At 37.3% G+C, this 17,813-nt stretch overlaps 1 protein-coding gene across 2 annotated transcripts in view; it reads left to right on the top strand.

The window, feature by feature from the left end:
* Window positions 1-17,813, top strand: part of arhgef39 (Rho guanine nucleotide exchange factor (GEF) 39) — a 100,601-nt gene that overhangs the window by 65,957 nt on the left and 16,831 nt on the right. For both annotated transcript variants that reach the window (XM_067390970.1, XM_067390969.1), the window contains 2 exons: window positions 1,670-1,790; window positions 4,708-4,826. In XM_067390970.1, the coding sequence (XP_067247071.1) occupies window positions 1,670-1,790; window positions 4,708-4,826 (240 nt within the window). The remainder of the gene's footprint in view (window positions 1-1,669; window positions 1,791-4,707; window positions 4,827-17,813) is intronic.

Genomic DNA, 17,813 nt, shown 5'->3' with positions numbered 1-17,813 from the left:
GTGTCAACACCCTCACCCTTGAATTATACCCATGTCACCCTAATGTGCCTGACAGCCAGAGCACCAACTCTTCCATTCCTCTTGAACGCCTTGTTTTGTTCCTGGTTTTGCAATCGGTGCGTTCCCGGTACAAAGCACCGCACGCTTGCCCTTGGGCGCTAGCCCCAGCACCCTTGTCTCAAATAAGTATGTCACCCACAGGGAGGGGCCCTCGGATGACACCACACAAATCTGACTAAAAACACTTCCTTTCGCAAATACGTCTACCTCTGAACTAACCCCCCTCATTATTTGTGACAAGAAGTGCCTTGATTTCCAAAACAGTATCAGGGTTATCATTGCGTTTGGAGTGCGATGGCAAGACTGCAGGGTAGGGTAATGTTGTTGTTTATTTTTTGACTTAACAGGACTTAATTGTTTTTTTTTTGTGATTATAACATACAATTAAACCATGGCAGCAAGTTATTGCATAGAAAAAAACATCTTCAGTTTAAAATAATTATTTTATGTTTTACTCTAATAGGTAACAGTATGTATTCTAGCCCCATTAATCCTTGCAGTGCGGCATTCTAAACAATATTATGAAAAGAAAGCAGCCAGAATCTTTTAAAGGTGCCCTCGATTGAAAAATTGAATTTACCTCGGCATAGTCAAATAACTAAAAAATAGAGTTCAGTACATGGAAATGACATACAGTGAGTCTCAAACTCCATTGTTTCTTCCTCCTTATATAAATCTCATTTGTTTAAAAGACCTCCGAAGAACAGGTGAATCTCAACATAACACTGAATGTTACGTAACGTTACGTAATGTTACGTCGTTATTTTCATTTTTAAACACTTGCAGTCTGTATAATTCATAAACACAACTTCATTCTTTATGAATCTCTCCAACAGTGTAGCATTAGCCGTTAGCCACGGAGCACAGCCTCAAACTCATTCAGAATCAAATGTAAACAATATAGCTGTTTGAACTTTGTTTATGCACTGTTCAAGGCAAGCGCGAGCTCCGTGGGCGTGGAGCATGAGAATTAAAGGGCCAGTAGCCCTGAATCGGCTCATTTATAATGATGCCCCTGAACTACATGTTTCCAGAAATTGGATATAGGACTTGTTTGTTAATGTGATACAATTTTTCCATTCTGTTAAAGTATGCTTTTATATGTTTTTGTCGATTTAATTTATTTTAAAATGTAATACTATTATTCAATGGATGCATAAAACAGAGACAGTAAATACATTTATAGTGTTCAACTAAATGATGTTTTTTTTTTCTTTTCTTTTTTTTTTTTTTTTTTTCTGTTAATCAAAGAATCCAGTTTTCAACATTGATAATAATAAAAAATGTTTCTTGAGCACCCAATCAGCATATTAGAATGATTTCTGAAGATTGATGTGAAGACTGGAGTAATGATGCTGAAAATTCAGCTTTGCCGTCACAGGAGCAACTTAAATTTTTAGAAAACTTTTCTTTGAAATTGTAATAATATTTCAATATTACTGTTTTTACTGTATATGTGATCAAATAAATGTGGTCCTGTGAGCATAAGAGATTTTATATAAATATATTAATTTACAGAACATTTGAGGTATGAAATATTAAATTAAGTCTTATTAAATTACGCCATCTGAGGCAAATCATATTTTCGCTTCTTTTTTGGTTTAAACAGGACCCTGCTCGCTCATCTAGAACTGGGGAGGTTTGGCATTGGGTTTGAGGAGTTCTGCACTCACCTGCAGTTGTATAATACTTACGTTGACAACATCCAGACAGCTAAAAAAGTCCTCATGGTAAGTTGAAATTCAATGTTTTTATGTTAGACCTGACCCCCATTTGGCATTGACTGTACTTACAAGTGTGACTCGTTGTGTTGTATGGCCTTGAGTAGTGCCTTTGTGAACATAGCCATAGATTAGTTATGCACTGAATATTAAGTTTCACTGATTATGTCATTTTCCTCTTCTTTTGATTCTGCTTTGCTCTTTGAAGGTAGTCTAATCATTTTTCCACATGCTATGAAAATTACTAAATCGAAAGGTCGTTGGTATTGGCTTTTCCTGAATGAATGTGTTCTTTTACCTGGATAGAGGTCATCTCCTTACACTAAAAGCTGGTGGCTATGTCTATCAATATGAAATCATGAATATGTATTCAGTATAGATCTATGTTAATGCATAGGATTGACAGAATGTCATGCTCCACTTCTAATTAGTCCAAACCTATTAAGTCTTGTACAGCTGCTCATCTTTGGCACCTTTTCTCGCTGTGCCATATTGTTCGGCTCAACCTTGTGGGGGGAAAAAAAAAGAAGAGAAGACACAATGTCGGGTCAGTAACTCAAAGATCACCATTCAAAATGATTGACGTTTGGAACGGTGAAAAAAAATGGAGTCACCTACCTGATTAAGGCTTTAGGATGACACTCTGTGCAAACAGATCTCTCCCAGGCAAAGCCCAGCGGTACCATTAGGTCCAACACTACCATCTCATTACGCCTGACTTAAGTGGGCAGCCTCCATCAGTCGGCCGGAAAAAAGTGCGATGGGGAATCTCTCTCTTTGCTAATTAGCTCCTCCCTCGGCAAGGCACCTGTACCCAAGTGTATGGATGACTGATTCCTTGTTAGACCAAATCAGTTAGCGGTTAAAGAATCATCGGCACGCCAGGCTAGTGCTAACTTCTGTATTCTGTGTGCTTGTGGTGAACCGAGGGGCATTTTTTTCTTACTATGCCAGTAATTGCGTCTGATACCGAATGTATGTTCGCAGAAAGGTCGTTTCGAGTGATGTTAGCCCTGCAGCAAAGCTCCTCCAAGCCACGTCTAGCCACACGCTGCTTTTATTTAGCTGGGGGAAGCTTGGAGCCTCACAGATATTAATGTCTTAATTAAGAGGAGGAATACGTCTGCGGCCAATTGACCGATTCCCATTGATTGCAGACTGAGCTGTTTAAGTTAGCATCGATTACTCTGCCAGGCCTACATGGCTGTAATTGCTGGAACATGGGCCTGAGTGTTCATTGTGTCACATGACTGAAACATGGCTTGTCCTTTTATGATCCACTGTTCTTGAAACTGGCAGTCTAGACCAGGGTTTCTCAAAGTTTCTCAAACAAGGAGCCTTTAATCCCCTTTTTAGTTATTATTTGTATATATAAATTTTATATATATATATATATATATATATATATATATATATGTATATATGTGTGTGTGTATACATGCAAAGTTTTATGTTAGATGCGATCATGATTAATCGATTTGGCAGCATTAATATATAATAATGAGATCTTTTTAAGATTATTTATATTAGGGATACATGATATACTATGTGAGTTAGAGACTGATAGTAAGCATTTACTAATTTACTGGTGTCAGTCGATATTGGATATTTGCCTTATTTACACTAATGTTCAAAGGTTTAGGGTCGGTAAAGGCCCGTTCACACCAAGAACAATAACTATAAAGATAACTAAATGCATTCTAACTGTCACTTTTGATCTACTGAATGTGTCCTTGCTAAATAAGTGTATTAATTATAAAAAAAAAAAAAATCTGACTGACCCCAAAATTTTTACCTTTGTCATGATTTAACTCTCACTTAAAGGGTTGGTTAACCCAAAAATGAAATGTCTCTCATTAAGTACTCACCTTCATGTCGTTCCAAACCCGTAAGACCTTCCTTAATCTTCGGAACACCAATTAAGATATTTCTGATAAGAGGTTATTTTAATCTCCCCTAGAAAGCAGTGAAATTACCACATTCAAGGTTCAGAAAAGTAGTAAAGACATCGTTAAAGCAGTCTACTGGTTCAACCTTAATGTTATGAAGCGATGAGAATACTTTTTGTGCGCAAAAACGGAAAAAATATGACTTTGTCCGAACGCCGGCTCAGTAAAGGCCGATGCAACATTTGTAATTATGTTGTCATGCCTAAATTCACGTTATATTTAAAACAATTTATTTTAATTTGCAGTGTTTCGTTTATAAAAATTTTATTTCTATTCACACTTTAATATTAAAATTATACTTGCTTGTTGTTTTGATGACTTATTATTTTAAAATGTGGAAAGCTCTCTCACAATTTAAAATGACAGGATTTGTACTAAGATTTTTTTGGCTGGCCTGAATAAAGAATTCCTCTCACAGCATGTCCAACATGCAGTGATTTAATGTTAGTGTGTTTCTCAGAGGGAGACCCCAGCTGCTTCGGCCATAAATGCTAGCCGAGCAGGTGTTGTTCACGGTGTGTGCCATTTGAAGATGATGGATTGTTTTATGTACTTGATATGTTTATTTATTTACTAAGCACACACACATAGCACCGACCCATGCTTTTCTCAGAGGGAAGTGCGATTTTACATAAAGAAGTGATGTTTTGCTATGCTAATTCAAAGTCTGTCTGTCATTAGCCTGACATGGTATGTGTGAATGTATATTTAACAGTGAAACCAGGGTTGCTTCTATTCAGAAGACAGCTTGTGATAAGAGAGAACAGAGATGTCTTGTTGCGCATGAGTGAGATTCAGTCACAAGCGTGACTGAATACACAATTCAATAAACATCAACCACATGCATAATCTACAGGGGTGAAAATGTTGGTGGGAGGTAAACAGTGTTATCGCTAGCATTATCAAATGTGCCCTGCCATTGTATCAAGTTGTTTTCATGGAAGCAGATCTTGATTCATGGTTCATTTTCTTCTCAGGTTCAGGTGAAGAAAAGCAAAGCCTTCAGACGGTTTAAAAAGCTCCAGGAGTCAAGGCCTGAGTTCAATCAGCAGAAACTTGAGGACTTGCTTCTGCTTCCTCTTCAGCGCATTCAGCAGTAAGTTGTCAGGTTCACATGTGACAGTATTGAAATTTTAACGGTTAACAGTGTTTATATCTGTATATATTAGTGTTTTGGTGTGTTTTTTTTTTCCTGCTATCTTATTGTGTATTTAATAGTGCATGCCCATTTACACCATATTTACATTCAGATCACTTTTGCTGTCATCTAATGCTCACTTAAACTTAATATTTGTGTAAAAACACAAACATTAATTTTTCATATCCTGATGGCAATCACTATATTAAATGGTATAACTGTATTTTTATAAATATATATCATCTGTGGAAGGCATAGGACCATAAAATGTTCATCCAATTATTATATTCGGTCCAAATTAAAATTAAATCTGTTCTACCTACCTGTCAACATACTTTTTTACATACTTTCGCGCAGACATCATACGTCATCAGTGCGTTTTTATGCTTTTATGCTAGAGTTTATACAGACAGACCTCAGTCACTGAGTGCCGCAAACAAACAGCAGCCAACTTTTACAGTTCCTACCGAATCAAAACAACGAGCTTATGCTCTGTTCATGCCAAAACTACAAAGATGGCAACCCGTGACTTTCTAACCGGAGCTGTTCAGTCAGACTCGGAATTATGCATATCCATATCAACAGTATCAACACTGAAATGAATCTGCAGCAGTCAGGTACAAGTTGTTTACGTTCATTATTATTGTAATGTTATGTGCTTTGAGACATGAGGTGGTTTAATGCCGTCTCTTGTGACGCTTTGCCGAAAGCAGCTGTGTGTGTGTGCGCCTTCATGTGTTTTGGAGGAGGCGTGGCTTTGGACGGCAATTTGCAGGGAGGGTGAGATCGTATGCTTTCAATGCTAGCAGGCTAACGTTAGCATTTCCCAGATCACCTACTGCACCTTTAAAATATTCATTTTGATAATATTGTAGGGATGTCCAGATCCGATCACATGATCGGAAATCGGGCCCGATCATGTGGTTTCAGACTCGATCGGAATCGGACATTACCTCCCGATCAGGACTCGGATATATATGTATTAGGGGTGCAACGGTTCTCGGTAAAAAATCGAACCATACGGTTCTCCACTTACGGACCGCACTTGCACTGCGGTCCATCTCGAATGACGATCGACGCATCTATTGGTTAATATGGTTTGTTTAAAATAGCAACGTGGAAAACAGACAGAGTTCAGATAATGTATGTTTCAGTCGATGGATGCACAAAACGTTACAACAACGATAATCAGAAAGCGTGAACAAAACAGTCGCTCTTTGTAAACTGTTAACTGCGAGTGCCGTCTGCTCTAATGTCCAGTCATTTACGCCGTCATCACCCGGGTGTTGATAGCGTGCGAGCGCAGGTGAGACCTGAACAGCACACGTTGCTGTCTGTATTTAAACTAACTCGTTTAAGCCTTGCTGATTTAAACCTTCAAGAACAAGACGCGAAAGAGAACTCGCGCGCGCTGTGAGAAGATTTGTGTGCGCTCCTCCGAAGCGCGCACACGCTTATTCCAGTCAGCGCGCAAATACTGAGTTCTCTTTCAAGTCTTGCGCTTCGGCGGCCACATTCATACAAAAATTATGTCAACATGCCCGTCCTAGCGAGTATCCTAGCAAACGTATATTAGTCGAGAAAGACAGCGCATGTGGAACAGTATATGTACTGGATCGTGCATGTCTTAAAGGGAAATCAACTATTCCTGCTGCCTGTATTTAATGTTAAATCAAACAACAAAAAACAAAGAAATCACTCACTGCTCTTGACTGAATAGTTTTTGTAACTTCAATAATGATTAATCTTTATTTATTTTATACAGTAAAGATAATATGCAGTGATATTTTATATTTGATTACTATTTGAAAACTGAATACCTGAAAAACCTGAAAAGCACTGTTCCTGGATCAGTTTTTTCGCTCTTCTTTATTCTTTTTTATGTAGGCTATTAAGTATCGGATCGGGACTCGGTATCGGCAGATACTCAAAATCAAATGACTCGGACTCAGACTCGAGGGCAAAAAAACGTGATCGGGACATCCCTATAATATTGTGATGCTTAAATTTACTAGCCTGACTACGTCAGACTTCCTACTTCCGCTCAATTTCATTTGGCTTCTGTACTCAGTCTGATACAGCGTCAGAGCTTTCTGTTTGCCACCGGTCTGGAAACAGCCGGGCCAATCAACGAACAGAGGGCAGGCTGAGAGCCGTGACGTAGATGCTAAGCGCCGAGTTTTACATTGTAGGTTAGAGAAATCGAAAACCGAAACGACCGCGGAAATGGGAAACGAGACACGGGATGCAATTCACTCTGTTATGGAGAACATTCAACTCTTTTTCAAACTGAAGCCAGAACAAGAAGAGTGTTTGATAAACATTTGTTTTATCATGTGTTTACAACAGGTTTACAGTGGAAGTTCAATCATAGATTTGAGTTCGATGCATGATGTCTGTGCTTCGATGCGGCTGTACAGGCACATAACATACGTCATAACTAAACGTATCTGATTGGCTTACGGGTAACCAATGATTTTAAACTTCAGACAAGCGCCCCCTAGCGAGAGAGAAAACACTTCTCTATTATGCCATTCCAGACTCTGTCTACGAAGCAAAGTGAAGTAGCAGAGTCTGGTATTACCAGGCTATAAATTTACTTGTTGCATTTAAAATTATGGTTTTTAGTTGTAAGTGTTCTATTTTTCTTTTTTTTTCTTTTTTTTTTTAAACGAAAGAATATAGAATTTTAAAATCGGCTCATTGCCGATCAGTTATTGGCCGATAATAGTGATTGTTTTTAATTATCGGCCAATAGGGTGTGACGAGACAGGTATCTCACGAGACGAGACGAGACTCTAAATTGAGTTCACGAGACGAGACAAGATGGCGAAATACATGATTAGAAAAAATATTCTGCAGGTGTATTTGAAATGTTTTAACTAATTATCTTGTAATGAATGTCATTTCAGTTCTGCTTTCTGAGTATGAATTATCATCTGCAGTAAAAGACAACAACACTCAAGCACTGTAAAAGGTTTTGCTACAAACTCAACTGACTGACTTCTCTTCTGTATGATTTCAGTCTCTTTAGACCTTACTGTACATGATTTATGAGCTTCTACAACTTTTGACCTCCTAACTGAACTCCTTTCCACAAACTGATCATAGAAATAAAAACAGTATGAATAAAAATGGTAACACTTTACAATAAGGTCTCATTTATTAACATTAATGTATTAACCAACATCAACTAACAATGAGCAATATATTTGCTACAGTATTTATTAATCTTTGTTTATGTTAGTTAATAAAAATAGTCAATCATTGTTAGTTCATGATAGTTCACAGTGCATTAACTAATGTTAACAAATGAAACCTTACTGTTTGTGTTTAATAAGATTAAGAAAAAAAGTTATTCATTTTTATGGTAACACTGAATATTGAGTGCGATTATGGTTGCACTTATTATGAAAAGTGCAAATAAGACCAAATGTTTCTTTGATACAGAGCTAAGAGATGGTTACAACTACACTGCCCAGCCTAAAATAGCTTTCATATTGAGAGATATCTGTATTCATCAGAGAGTCGCTTTCAAAATGCGGGGTATTTAAATCGTGTTTGAATGCGCGCTCGCGTTTACTTTCACTTTCACGATCGCGCGTAACTCTGTGAATATGGAGCGGCGGCGACCGTTATCCAACTTAATTAAATGTTTTTTATTTTAATACAAAGCAAAACGACACTGGAGGAGTAATGTAATGTAGCAGTGGCATATTCTTTCCTAATCATCCTAACACTCTGTCATGGTAACATCACGAGACTACTTTTGCCTTGACGAGAAATCTCGTCACAGTTTAGTCTTGCGAGATCTCGTGAAACGAGATCTCGTCACACCCCTATCGGCCAATAATTAAGTTATATAAGCATTAATTAAAGGGTTAGTTCACCCAAAAATGAAAATTCTATCATTAATTACTCACCCTCATGTCGTTTCACACCCGTAAGACCTTCATTAATCTTCAGAACACAAATGAAGATATTTTTGATGAAATCTGAGAGGTATATGACTCGTTCATAGGCAGCAATACAATCAACACTTTCAAGGTCCAGAAAGGTACTAAAGACATCGTTAAAACAGTCGACATGACTGCAGTGGTTCAACCTTAATTTTATGAAGCGATGAGAATACTTTCTGTGCGCAAAAACAAAACAAATTTTTATTCGACAATCTCTTCTCTTCCCTGTCATTATCCTTACGCAGGTGCCGCAGTAAGCACAGTGAAGGCTTCCGTGTTTACGTCCGAATGCCGGCTCAGTATTGCAATGCATGTGTGTGATGCTGACGCAGGAGCTAAATTCATTTGTTGCACTTAAAATTATGGATTTTAATTCATTTATTTTATCTTTTTTAGAATTGATTATCGGTCATAAGATGAAAAGAATTATCAGATTATCATTATGGGCCAGGATTTTTATATAGGTGCATCCCTAGCTGAAAATAAAAATCAAGTTTTTGTTCTGTAGATGTTATGACTTAGTTTAAAGTAGGCTGATTTCCCAAGAAAGTGAAACCAGTGTTTCTGTGGCCCTCTCAAAAGCCTGACATGGAGTTTTGGGGTAGGACTACGTGTTTGTGTTTGTGCAAAACTTAATTTATTTATGCTTATTACAGCATATATATTTACCCATTTGGTGATGGTAGCCGTGCAGATATAGCACACCTAAAGATGTTTTGAGTTCGATTTTTGATTTAATGAACTCCTCAACCACTTATTGCAATTGACGTGCAAAGTTTTCTTTTAATCTCATTAAATGTCAAAGTAGCTCAGCCATTGAATTTTCAAGTAAACGAGATGGATTGGTCAGTGGATGTTTTTTTGTGTATTTAAAGTTTAAACCATCTGCTTTGGTGAAGAGATTATGGGATCGACAGCATCAACACATTGAAATGCAGTCAGTTCTTGATGGGAATGTAAAGCGTTTTGGTTATGCATCAGTATTTTCTGACACAGGCCAGTCTACTTCACAGTCTTCTGCTCAGCTGTCAAATCACTCTACAACTTCACATTTTGTTGATCGTGCTATGTGGGTTTTCTTTAAAGAAGGATTTTGGGAATCATTTGATGGCGCGATAACAGAAAGCTGTCACCACCGGGTTATGGTTTTCATGCTTGAATTCTCCATCCGTATTTCGTCGCTTTGGAGGAGTCCGTGCACGGCGCATACCAAACCTCTCAATGACAGACGTAATTATTGTTTGATGTCGTGCTCACACCTGCCTTCAGACTGTCCAAGAACTGTCAAAATCCCTTTTGTTAAGCCGCCGAATTTGTTGGCTGTAATTTCATGCGGTCGTGGTCTCAGCCGTTAATTAGTGTAACAGGGTGCGAAATGAACTAGAACATGCTTAAGAACCAGCAGAAATTACATGGCATTCCTTTATCAAGCTGCTCGAGTCCATCTTAATTAGGCTTTTATGTCACTCCTACTTATTAAATGTAGTTTCCAACATGAAAGAAGACAAACACAATGTCATTTTTGCAATGACGATAATTATTATGTCTTTATATTTATTCTTTATAAGAACATTCCTCTGCTTTCGCCCACCTGTCGTGGGTTTCATTCAGTGGTTTCATCAAATACAAAATGGCAGAATTCTGTTCTGATCCATTTTAGGTGATTTGATCGGAAGACAGACTCCTGGTTTTAGCATGAATCTCTTTAGTTTTGACTTTTTATCAAGGGAAGTTTTTCTTATTTCTTGACTACATGTCACTTAATATCAGTGTCAGTGTGTGGTTTTGTTGCATGTTAATAATGTGAAGCAATTCAAATAATAAATTACTATTAATTTTGAGCACCAAATCAGCATATTGGAATTGTTTCTGAAAGATCAGGTGACCCTGAAGACTGGAGAAATGACTTTATCTTAGCCATCAGAAATAAATTCCTTTTTTATTTTTTTATTTTGCATTGTGTAATGTAAAAAAATAAATAAATAAATAAGGAGTGCAGATCTTTCTCTTCTTTTGAGAATAAATATATAAAATAGAAAAGTTATTCCAAATTCTAATAATATTTTAAAATATTACTGTTTTAATGTTTATTTGATCAAATAAATGCAGCCTTGGTTGAGCGTAAGAGACCTCTTTCAAAAACATTAAAAAGTCGTATCGACCCCAAGCTTTTGAATGGACTCTGAATTTTTTGGAATTCAAAACACTTGTTTTAGCGCAGTAGATGATTGACAGGAAAGCAGGCCGTCCTCCAGGATGCATTAATGTTTTTACTACCAATGTGACATTGTCACATGCATTTTTGGCTTGTGATTTGTATGATTGGATCACATAATTCTGTGTTGACCACTTGTTGTCAGATCTCCCAAAATCGATGTACGTGTGAACAGGGTCACAAGATGCCAATCTTTAGAAAGGATGCAAAGTATTTTCTATCTGTTTTTGACGTGCAGCAAACCGCAGCGCTCGGTACTAAATATCACGCCTGAGCTTTGTGCCGCACCCTGAATTTTCTCCACCCGGTTATCACAGAGATATCCTCTAATTTCCCTCGGAACTGCCGAGCCTGACATCTCAATCAGCATGTTCAAAGACGCCCTTGATCTGATCTCATCCTCTCAGGCCCTGATCACTGTGTTTCCCATTGTCCCCCCATCGATTCTACCTCTCCGCTCTTGGAAAGCGAGGACGCACGGGGGGCGCATAATTGTATGATGATCTTAAGTGGCACGGCAGAAGAGCTCCATTCTTGGAGAGTGCAGATAATCAGGAGTACCGCCTCTAACGGGGACTCAGGAGGAAATTGTTGTCACTTATTCGGCTGGAGGATGATGGATGGCGAGGCTGGCTGTGTGTGGATCATGGTGGCTACTTAAGACATGGAGCAGGACTGTTGGGAGGGAGGATAAAATCATTCCTATTATTAAACGCCATTCACTGCAGCTGCTGAGGAGAGATTCATGTTGTGTCCCTGCTGCTCTCTCTGTCCCTCCTCTCAACTCTTCTTCCCCTCTCTGTGGTCTTCCTCACTACAGATTGACGTTTTGGTCAATTTGTCATGTGTTAGACAAATGAAGTTATAGTTAATGAGTACTGATATTCAAATTCTGGCTATATCAATAAACAGATAATAATTTCTATGTTGTGGGCATCTTTTATTTTAAATGGTACAAGTGATTTTATTTTAATTTACAGTATAAAAAAATTTGTATTTCTCTTCCTATCTGTCTATCCATCTGTTTAGCTGTCCATTCATCTGTTCATCCATCTGTCCATCCATCTTTATTTATATAGTGCTTTATACAATACAGATTGTTTCAAAGCAGCTTTACAGCGATAACAGGAAAATGATGCATTTTGGTTGTGGTTTAGCTGAAGTCAGTTCAGTGTTGATTCAGTTCCGTTGTAAAGATCATCAATGATTAAAGTAGTTCATTTCATCTTTAAAGCAGATCTGCAAAAAAAAAGTCATCGTCCAGCTAAGTTCAGTTCTCTTATAACAGCGCCAGTACAATACAAGTCAGATCAATGATATTGTCGAATATTAAGTGATCCCCAACTAAGCAAGCCAGAGGCGACAGTTTGTCTGTCCATCGTTTTATCTATCTATCTGTCTGTTTGTCTTTTTAGCGTTTTGTCTATCAGTCTGTCTTTTTATCGTTCTGTCTATCGATCTGTCTGTCGCTTTGTCTTATTAGGGTTCTGTCTATCTGTCTGTCTGTCCTTTTTAGCGTTGTGTATATCGGTCTATCTGTCTTTTTAGCGTTTTTTCTATCAGCCTGTCTGTCCATCGTTCTATCTATCGGTCTGTCTGTCTTTTTAGCGTTCTGTATATCTGTCTGTCTGTCCATCCTATCCATCAGTCTTTCTGTCTGTCTTTTTAGCATTCTGTCTGTCTGTCTCTGTCCATCGTTCTATCGGTCTTTGTCTTTTTAGCGTTCTGTCTATCTGTCTGTCTTTCTCTCTGTCTGTCCATCATTTTATCTGTTAGACTGACAGACAGAACAATGGACAGACAGACCGTCTATTTAGCATGCTATCTATCGGCCTGTCTATCTATCGATTTAGCTTTCTGTTTATTGATCTTTCTGTCTGTCCACCATTCTATCTATCGTTCTGTTTGTCTGTCCATCATTGTTCTATATATTATTCTGTCGTTCTATCCATCGTATTAGATGATATTGACTGTGTTTAGCATTAGTTCTATGTAGTTTAAACCCTATAGTAATATGGGCGTGTTTTTTATAACACACTTGTACAGCTTTATAATGGATTTGAACGTCCTCAACATCGATGTAGCGAAGTGCAATATAAGAGGTTAAGCCTTCATTTTGTGGTGGAATTCGTCGCTTTGAGCAGGTCAGAAGGTCATGGCCGCGTCTCTTTTACATGCAGAGAGCCTCAAAAAGCGGAGGAGGACTTGTGTTAATGGAGCTGAGCCATTATGTAGCCGATAGTGTCAGGGCTGTTATATAGGCCGGTGCTTACACAGCAGATGGGTTCAATTCAGACGGTGCTTCAAACACAAAATAACGAGGAGTTCAGGAGGTTTTCTCGCCGTTTGTGTTTGTTTGCAAAGGTGTTGATTGAACTCATTTAAAAGCAGCTTTATAGTGCTGTCCTCCTAATCATGGTTTCTTTGCTGCTGATATGTCGCTTTTACATGGAAGTTGAGAGGCCACATCCTCCATATCTATGGTTTAGTCTTAAGACAAGACCTCGGGCAAACTCACCTCCTCTCTTCTTTTGATCTGTTCAAATGAGTAATGCTAAAGCTCACTTGTTTCGATTCAGCCTGAGACTTGAAGGACTAGGACGAGCACTACAGGATTCTTCAGCCTTTTAAAAGCACTTTTTATTTAATATATTTACTCTAAGAACTGGTATTGATCCCCTAAATATAACATTACCCTCATCTCGTCGTCCTTGATATGTTGACCTCAGGTAGTGATTGCCTACAAAAATGCTCTACTCTCAAGCAGAGAAGACTTATTGAAATTCTTGGAGCCTATCAGACAATCTACTTTATGTCTTGCCTTTTGTTAATTAGGTTCAGGCACTTGGGAACAGTCAAAGTGCGGCGAAAAACTTGTAAAACTCTTCTCAAAGTGCCTGTCAGCTGTGGCGTTATATACGTCTAGACTTGTTATTTTGTTCATTAGGATTGTTGTTTGTATGCTTAGCAAGTTTTCGAGAGTGCATAGCAGTTCAGAGGGAAATTTTTAAATATCCAATTAGCCAATTGGAGTCCAATTAGCAGTTTAAATATACTGAAAATTATTATTACATTTGCTTCGCATCTAATTAAGTTGACTTCTTTGGAGATTATATCTCAGTATTATGATTGATAGAGGTCTTTAAAGGGATAGTTCATGAAGAAATGAAAATCCTATCATTATTTGTTCACCCTCATGTTGTTCCCTACCTGTATGAAGATATGTTCAAATCAAATATTGTTCTGGACCCCATTGAGTTTCTTTAGATTGTCATATTTAAAATAGAAGAAAGTAAGCTATACAGGTTTCACATGAGGTTGAATAAATTGACAATTTTCATTTTTGCATGAACTGTACTTTTAACTCCATGCAATCAAAAACACGTTATTTGCGTTCCATCTCAAAAAAAGGAGCATATTATGTATATGTTCCCAGTATACTGTGAAAAAAATATGCATTTTGTTATCATTTGTGTTATAATTTAATTGCTGAAGTTGGCGACATCTTGGGTTCTTTAGAGCTGATGTGTTCATACGTCTGCAGCTATTAAAGAGCAATAATTATGCAACAGCCACCGCCGTGTTCAATAACCCGTGCAGGAGCCTGACAGTGGCTGTTGTCTCTTAATTAGGAATATGAATCCTTAATGCACGTATTTAAAGACAAATAATTAGACAGATATTTCCTCCCTCTCTTCTCCCGCACTGACATATGCGCGTAACGACGAGCTGACCCGACATATCTGCTGCTGCGGCAGGGGGGCTGGAGGAAGGGAACGAAAACACGATTCTTGTTTCATCTGCATATTACAAAGGAATTAGCGAGGCAAGGCGTCCGCGCCGGTAACTAGGCCAGCGATGCTTTCTAGCGCGCCTCTTCATTAGAATATCTGAACTGTTATAAATACGGTTCAGATTACGTTATTGTCTCGTTATCTTCTCTTTGCTTTGCGCGCTAATGACTGGGACAGGGCAGCTAAACGAGCGAGTTCCGTTTACATTATTTGGAATGTGCTTTAATAATGCTCATTAGGCTGTTCCCTTTTTTGTTACTCTGCCGCTTTAATTAGATTTCTTGCCCCCCCACGCCCCTAATAAGGGCATTCGTGGCTGATAATGCCTGTAATGTATTTGTTACTACAAGATGAGACAAGAAGAAAAAGAAGTGAGATTATTTCTCTTTTTAAGTGCCTTTTAATAGAAGGAAGCTTAATTGGGGCTTGTTTGGTTTCCTCTTCCCTTTCATTGCTAATGAGTAATACGCTACTGCTCTAGTTTTCCCAGTGTTCAGAAAGCCTGTTTAGTTAGGTTTCGTTTAGGCTGTTTGTAGGCTAACTAAATATGGAGGATTTTTTTTTTTTTTTTTTTTTTTTTTAACTGATATTCCATTTCCTTTTTCCATTCCATTTTTATTTTTTATTTATTTATTTTTTATAAGTTTTACGGATACTAACATTTTATTTATTTTTTTTATTTACTTAAGTTTTATGGGTACTAACATTTTGCTTTTTTGTTTTTTTATTTCCTGAAGTTTTGCGGATACTGACATTTTTACTTTTTGGTTTGGTTTGGTTTATTTCCTGACGGTTTGCGGATACTAACATTTTATTTTGTTTTGCTTTTATTTTATTTTTGACTAAGGTGTCATCAGTACTAGTTTTTTCAAAACCCAAGTATTAAACCTTTTTTTTTTTTTTTTCATCTTTTTAACATGTAAAGTCGAGAGATGCATACTGCAGCAGCATGGATTCAAAACTGCTGTTATGTGTGCATATGAACAACCCCCTGTGCTGTGGTTCAACCTGTAATCTCGCCATACAAGAATTTTTTTCACTCGTGTAATAGCTGTGAGCATTTCACTGCCCTGGCACCCATATGTCTGCTTTAACCGCTGCGTTTGGGTCTTGACATGATAGAAGGAGCAGGGAGAACGGAGAGCGAGACACTCACAGACAGAAATCAATGGCAGCTGTCAATGAAGTCCAAGGTCGTTGTACCCCCCTGAACGAATAGATTAAGGAGCACCCATTTGGCAGAAGTTCTTTTAGATGGTAACAGAGCATTTGACATCTTAGCAGTGATGGACTGTGCATTATCACTTTCTGATTTTTTATTTTTTTTTTTAATGCAACTTTTAACCAGAAACCCAAGTAATAATGGTACATTATCAGACAATATTATTAACTTTTTTTTTTTTTGTGGACAGATTGTAGCTTTTAATATAATTGATAATTTATTGATTCATTAATTTTTGTCGACAAAGTAGTATAGCATTTTAATATCAGCCATGTCTCTGTTATTGGCCATAATTTAAAAAATAATTATACATTTATTATAGTAATAATAATCCTGTTTGGCTTGTTGGTATCAACCAGAATATAATTATTGGATGATAATATTATATTGCATCCCTATTTGTTTTATTAATGATTTAATTTGTATTTTAACATAAACGATACCTACAAATTCAAACATGCATTCTTTGAGTTTATCAGGCATTCCTTGCAAAAGATTTTGTTAAATATTAGTCCTTTAAATCTTTAATATATTTCATAAGAACAGGGATCTAAAATGTAATCAAATGAGGACATTTAATGCTTGCATACAGGTAATTATCATATATAATAGTTGAATAAATGAGCATGCACATGCTGGGATTTTTCAGCTTCAACTTTTAATATGAGAAGCTTTGCAGGATATCCCACAAGCCCTGCTGTGAATAAATGCACATCCTGTACTCAAACTGACTGTTTTGCCTGAAACTGTTCAAATCACCTCTCAACTCTTGAGAGGAAGGGAGGGCCGAAAAGGAGGAGCCAGAAGACCCCCATATCAGACGTTTCTTCCTCTCTCTTTAGCCTTGTACTCTCAGCCCTCTTAAAATCTCTCGTCAGAAGTGGAGTTTAAAGGATGTGCTCTTCTACCCCCCTCTGTGGTTGTCACGGGTGATGGGTGACATGGGCGTCTTGGCGGCTGCCACCACTGTTTACATAATTTCAACATGGCCGCAGGGAAAAAGAGACTACGGCTGCTACGATCTTCACTTCACACTCCTCCAATTAGAAAGGCCCCTGCTTCGCCGCTTAGCGTGGCTCTCGGGGAACGGGAATATTCGAGCTTAACTTTTCAGCCCGCGGGGATCAGCAGGCTGAGTCACCAAAGAAAGATGCCACGGTGGAGTTGAGAGGACGTTTAAGACAGACTAAAGATGCCCCAGTTTATCTGACAACATCTAAAATGGTGGACGTGAAGTGGAATTTGGTGCCAGAAATGTCGAGAATGTTTTGTGAGCACTGAAATGTATTTTTGAAGTTAAAATCAGTCTTGTTGTGAACAGTTTTTTGGTTGAAGTAATATTGTATTAAAATTGAAAGTCTTGGCATTTTTTTAATGACATCATCACTTAGGTCACATGGGCCATTGGATAATCCAATAACCCATTTTTCATGATACAATCAATTCCCTAGAGAGAATAAGGAAGAGAGAATATAGTTCTTTAGTATAGTACTTTTCTTTTCTTTTTTATTTATTTATTTTTTTATCCATGTTATGCATATATTATATTATATTATATTATATTATATTATATTATATTAATTATATTATATTATATTATATTATATTATATTATATTATATTATATTATATTATATTATATTATATTATATTAATTATATTATATTAATGCATATATTTATATATTATAATATAATATTATATATATCAATATAATCATCCAGATGTATATATTAGATATTTAATTATGCATGC

This window comes from Chanodichthys erythropterus, chromosome 8, assembly GCF_024489055.1.
Source record: "Chanodichthys erythropterus isolate Z2021 chromosome 8, ASM2448905v1, whole genome shotgun sequence".
NCBI classification, from domain to species: domain Eukaryota; kingdom Metazoa; phylum Chordata; class Actinopteri; order Cypriniformes; family Xenocyprididae; genus Chanodichthys; species Chanodichthys erythropterus.
This window is presented reverse-complemented; position numbering and strand designations above follow the sequence as displayed.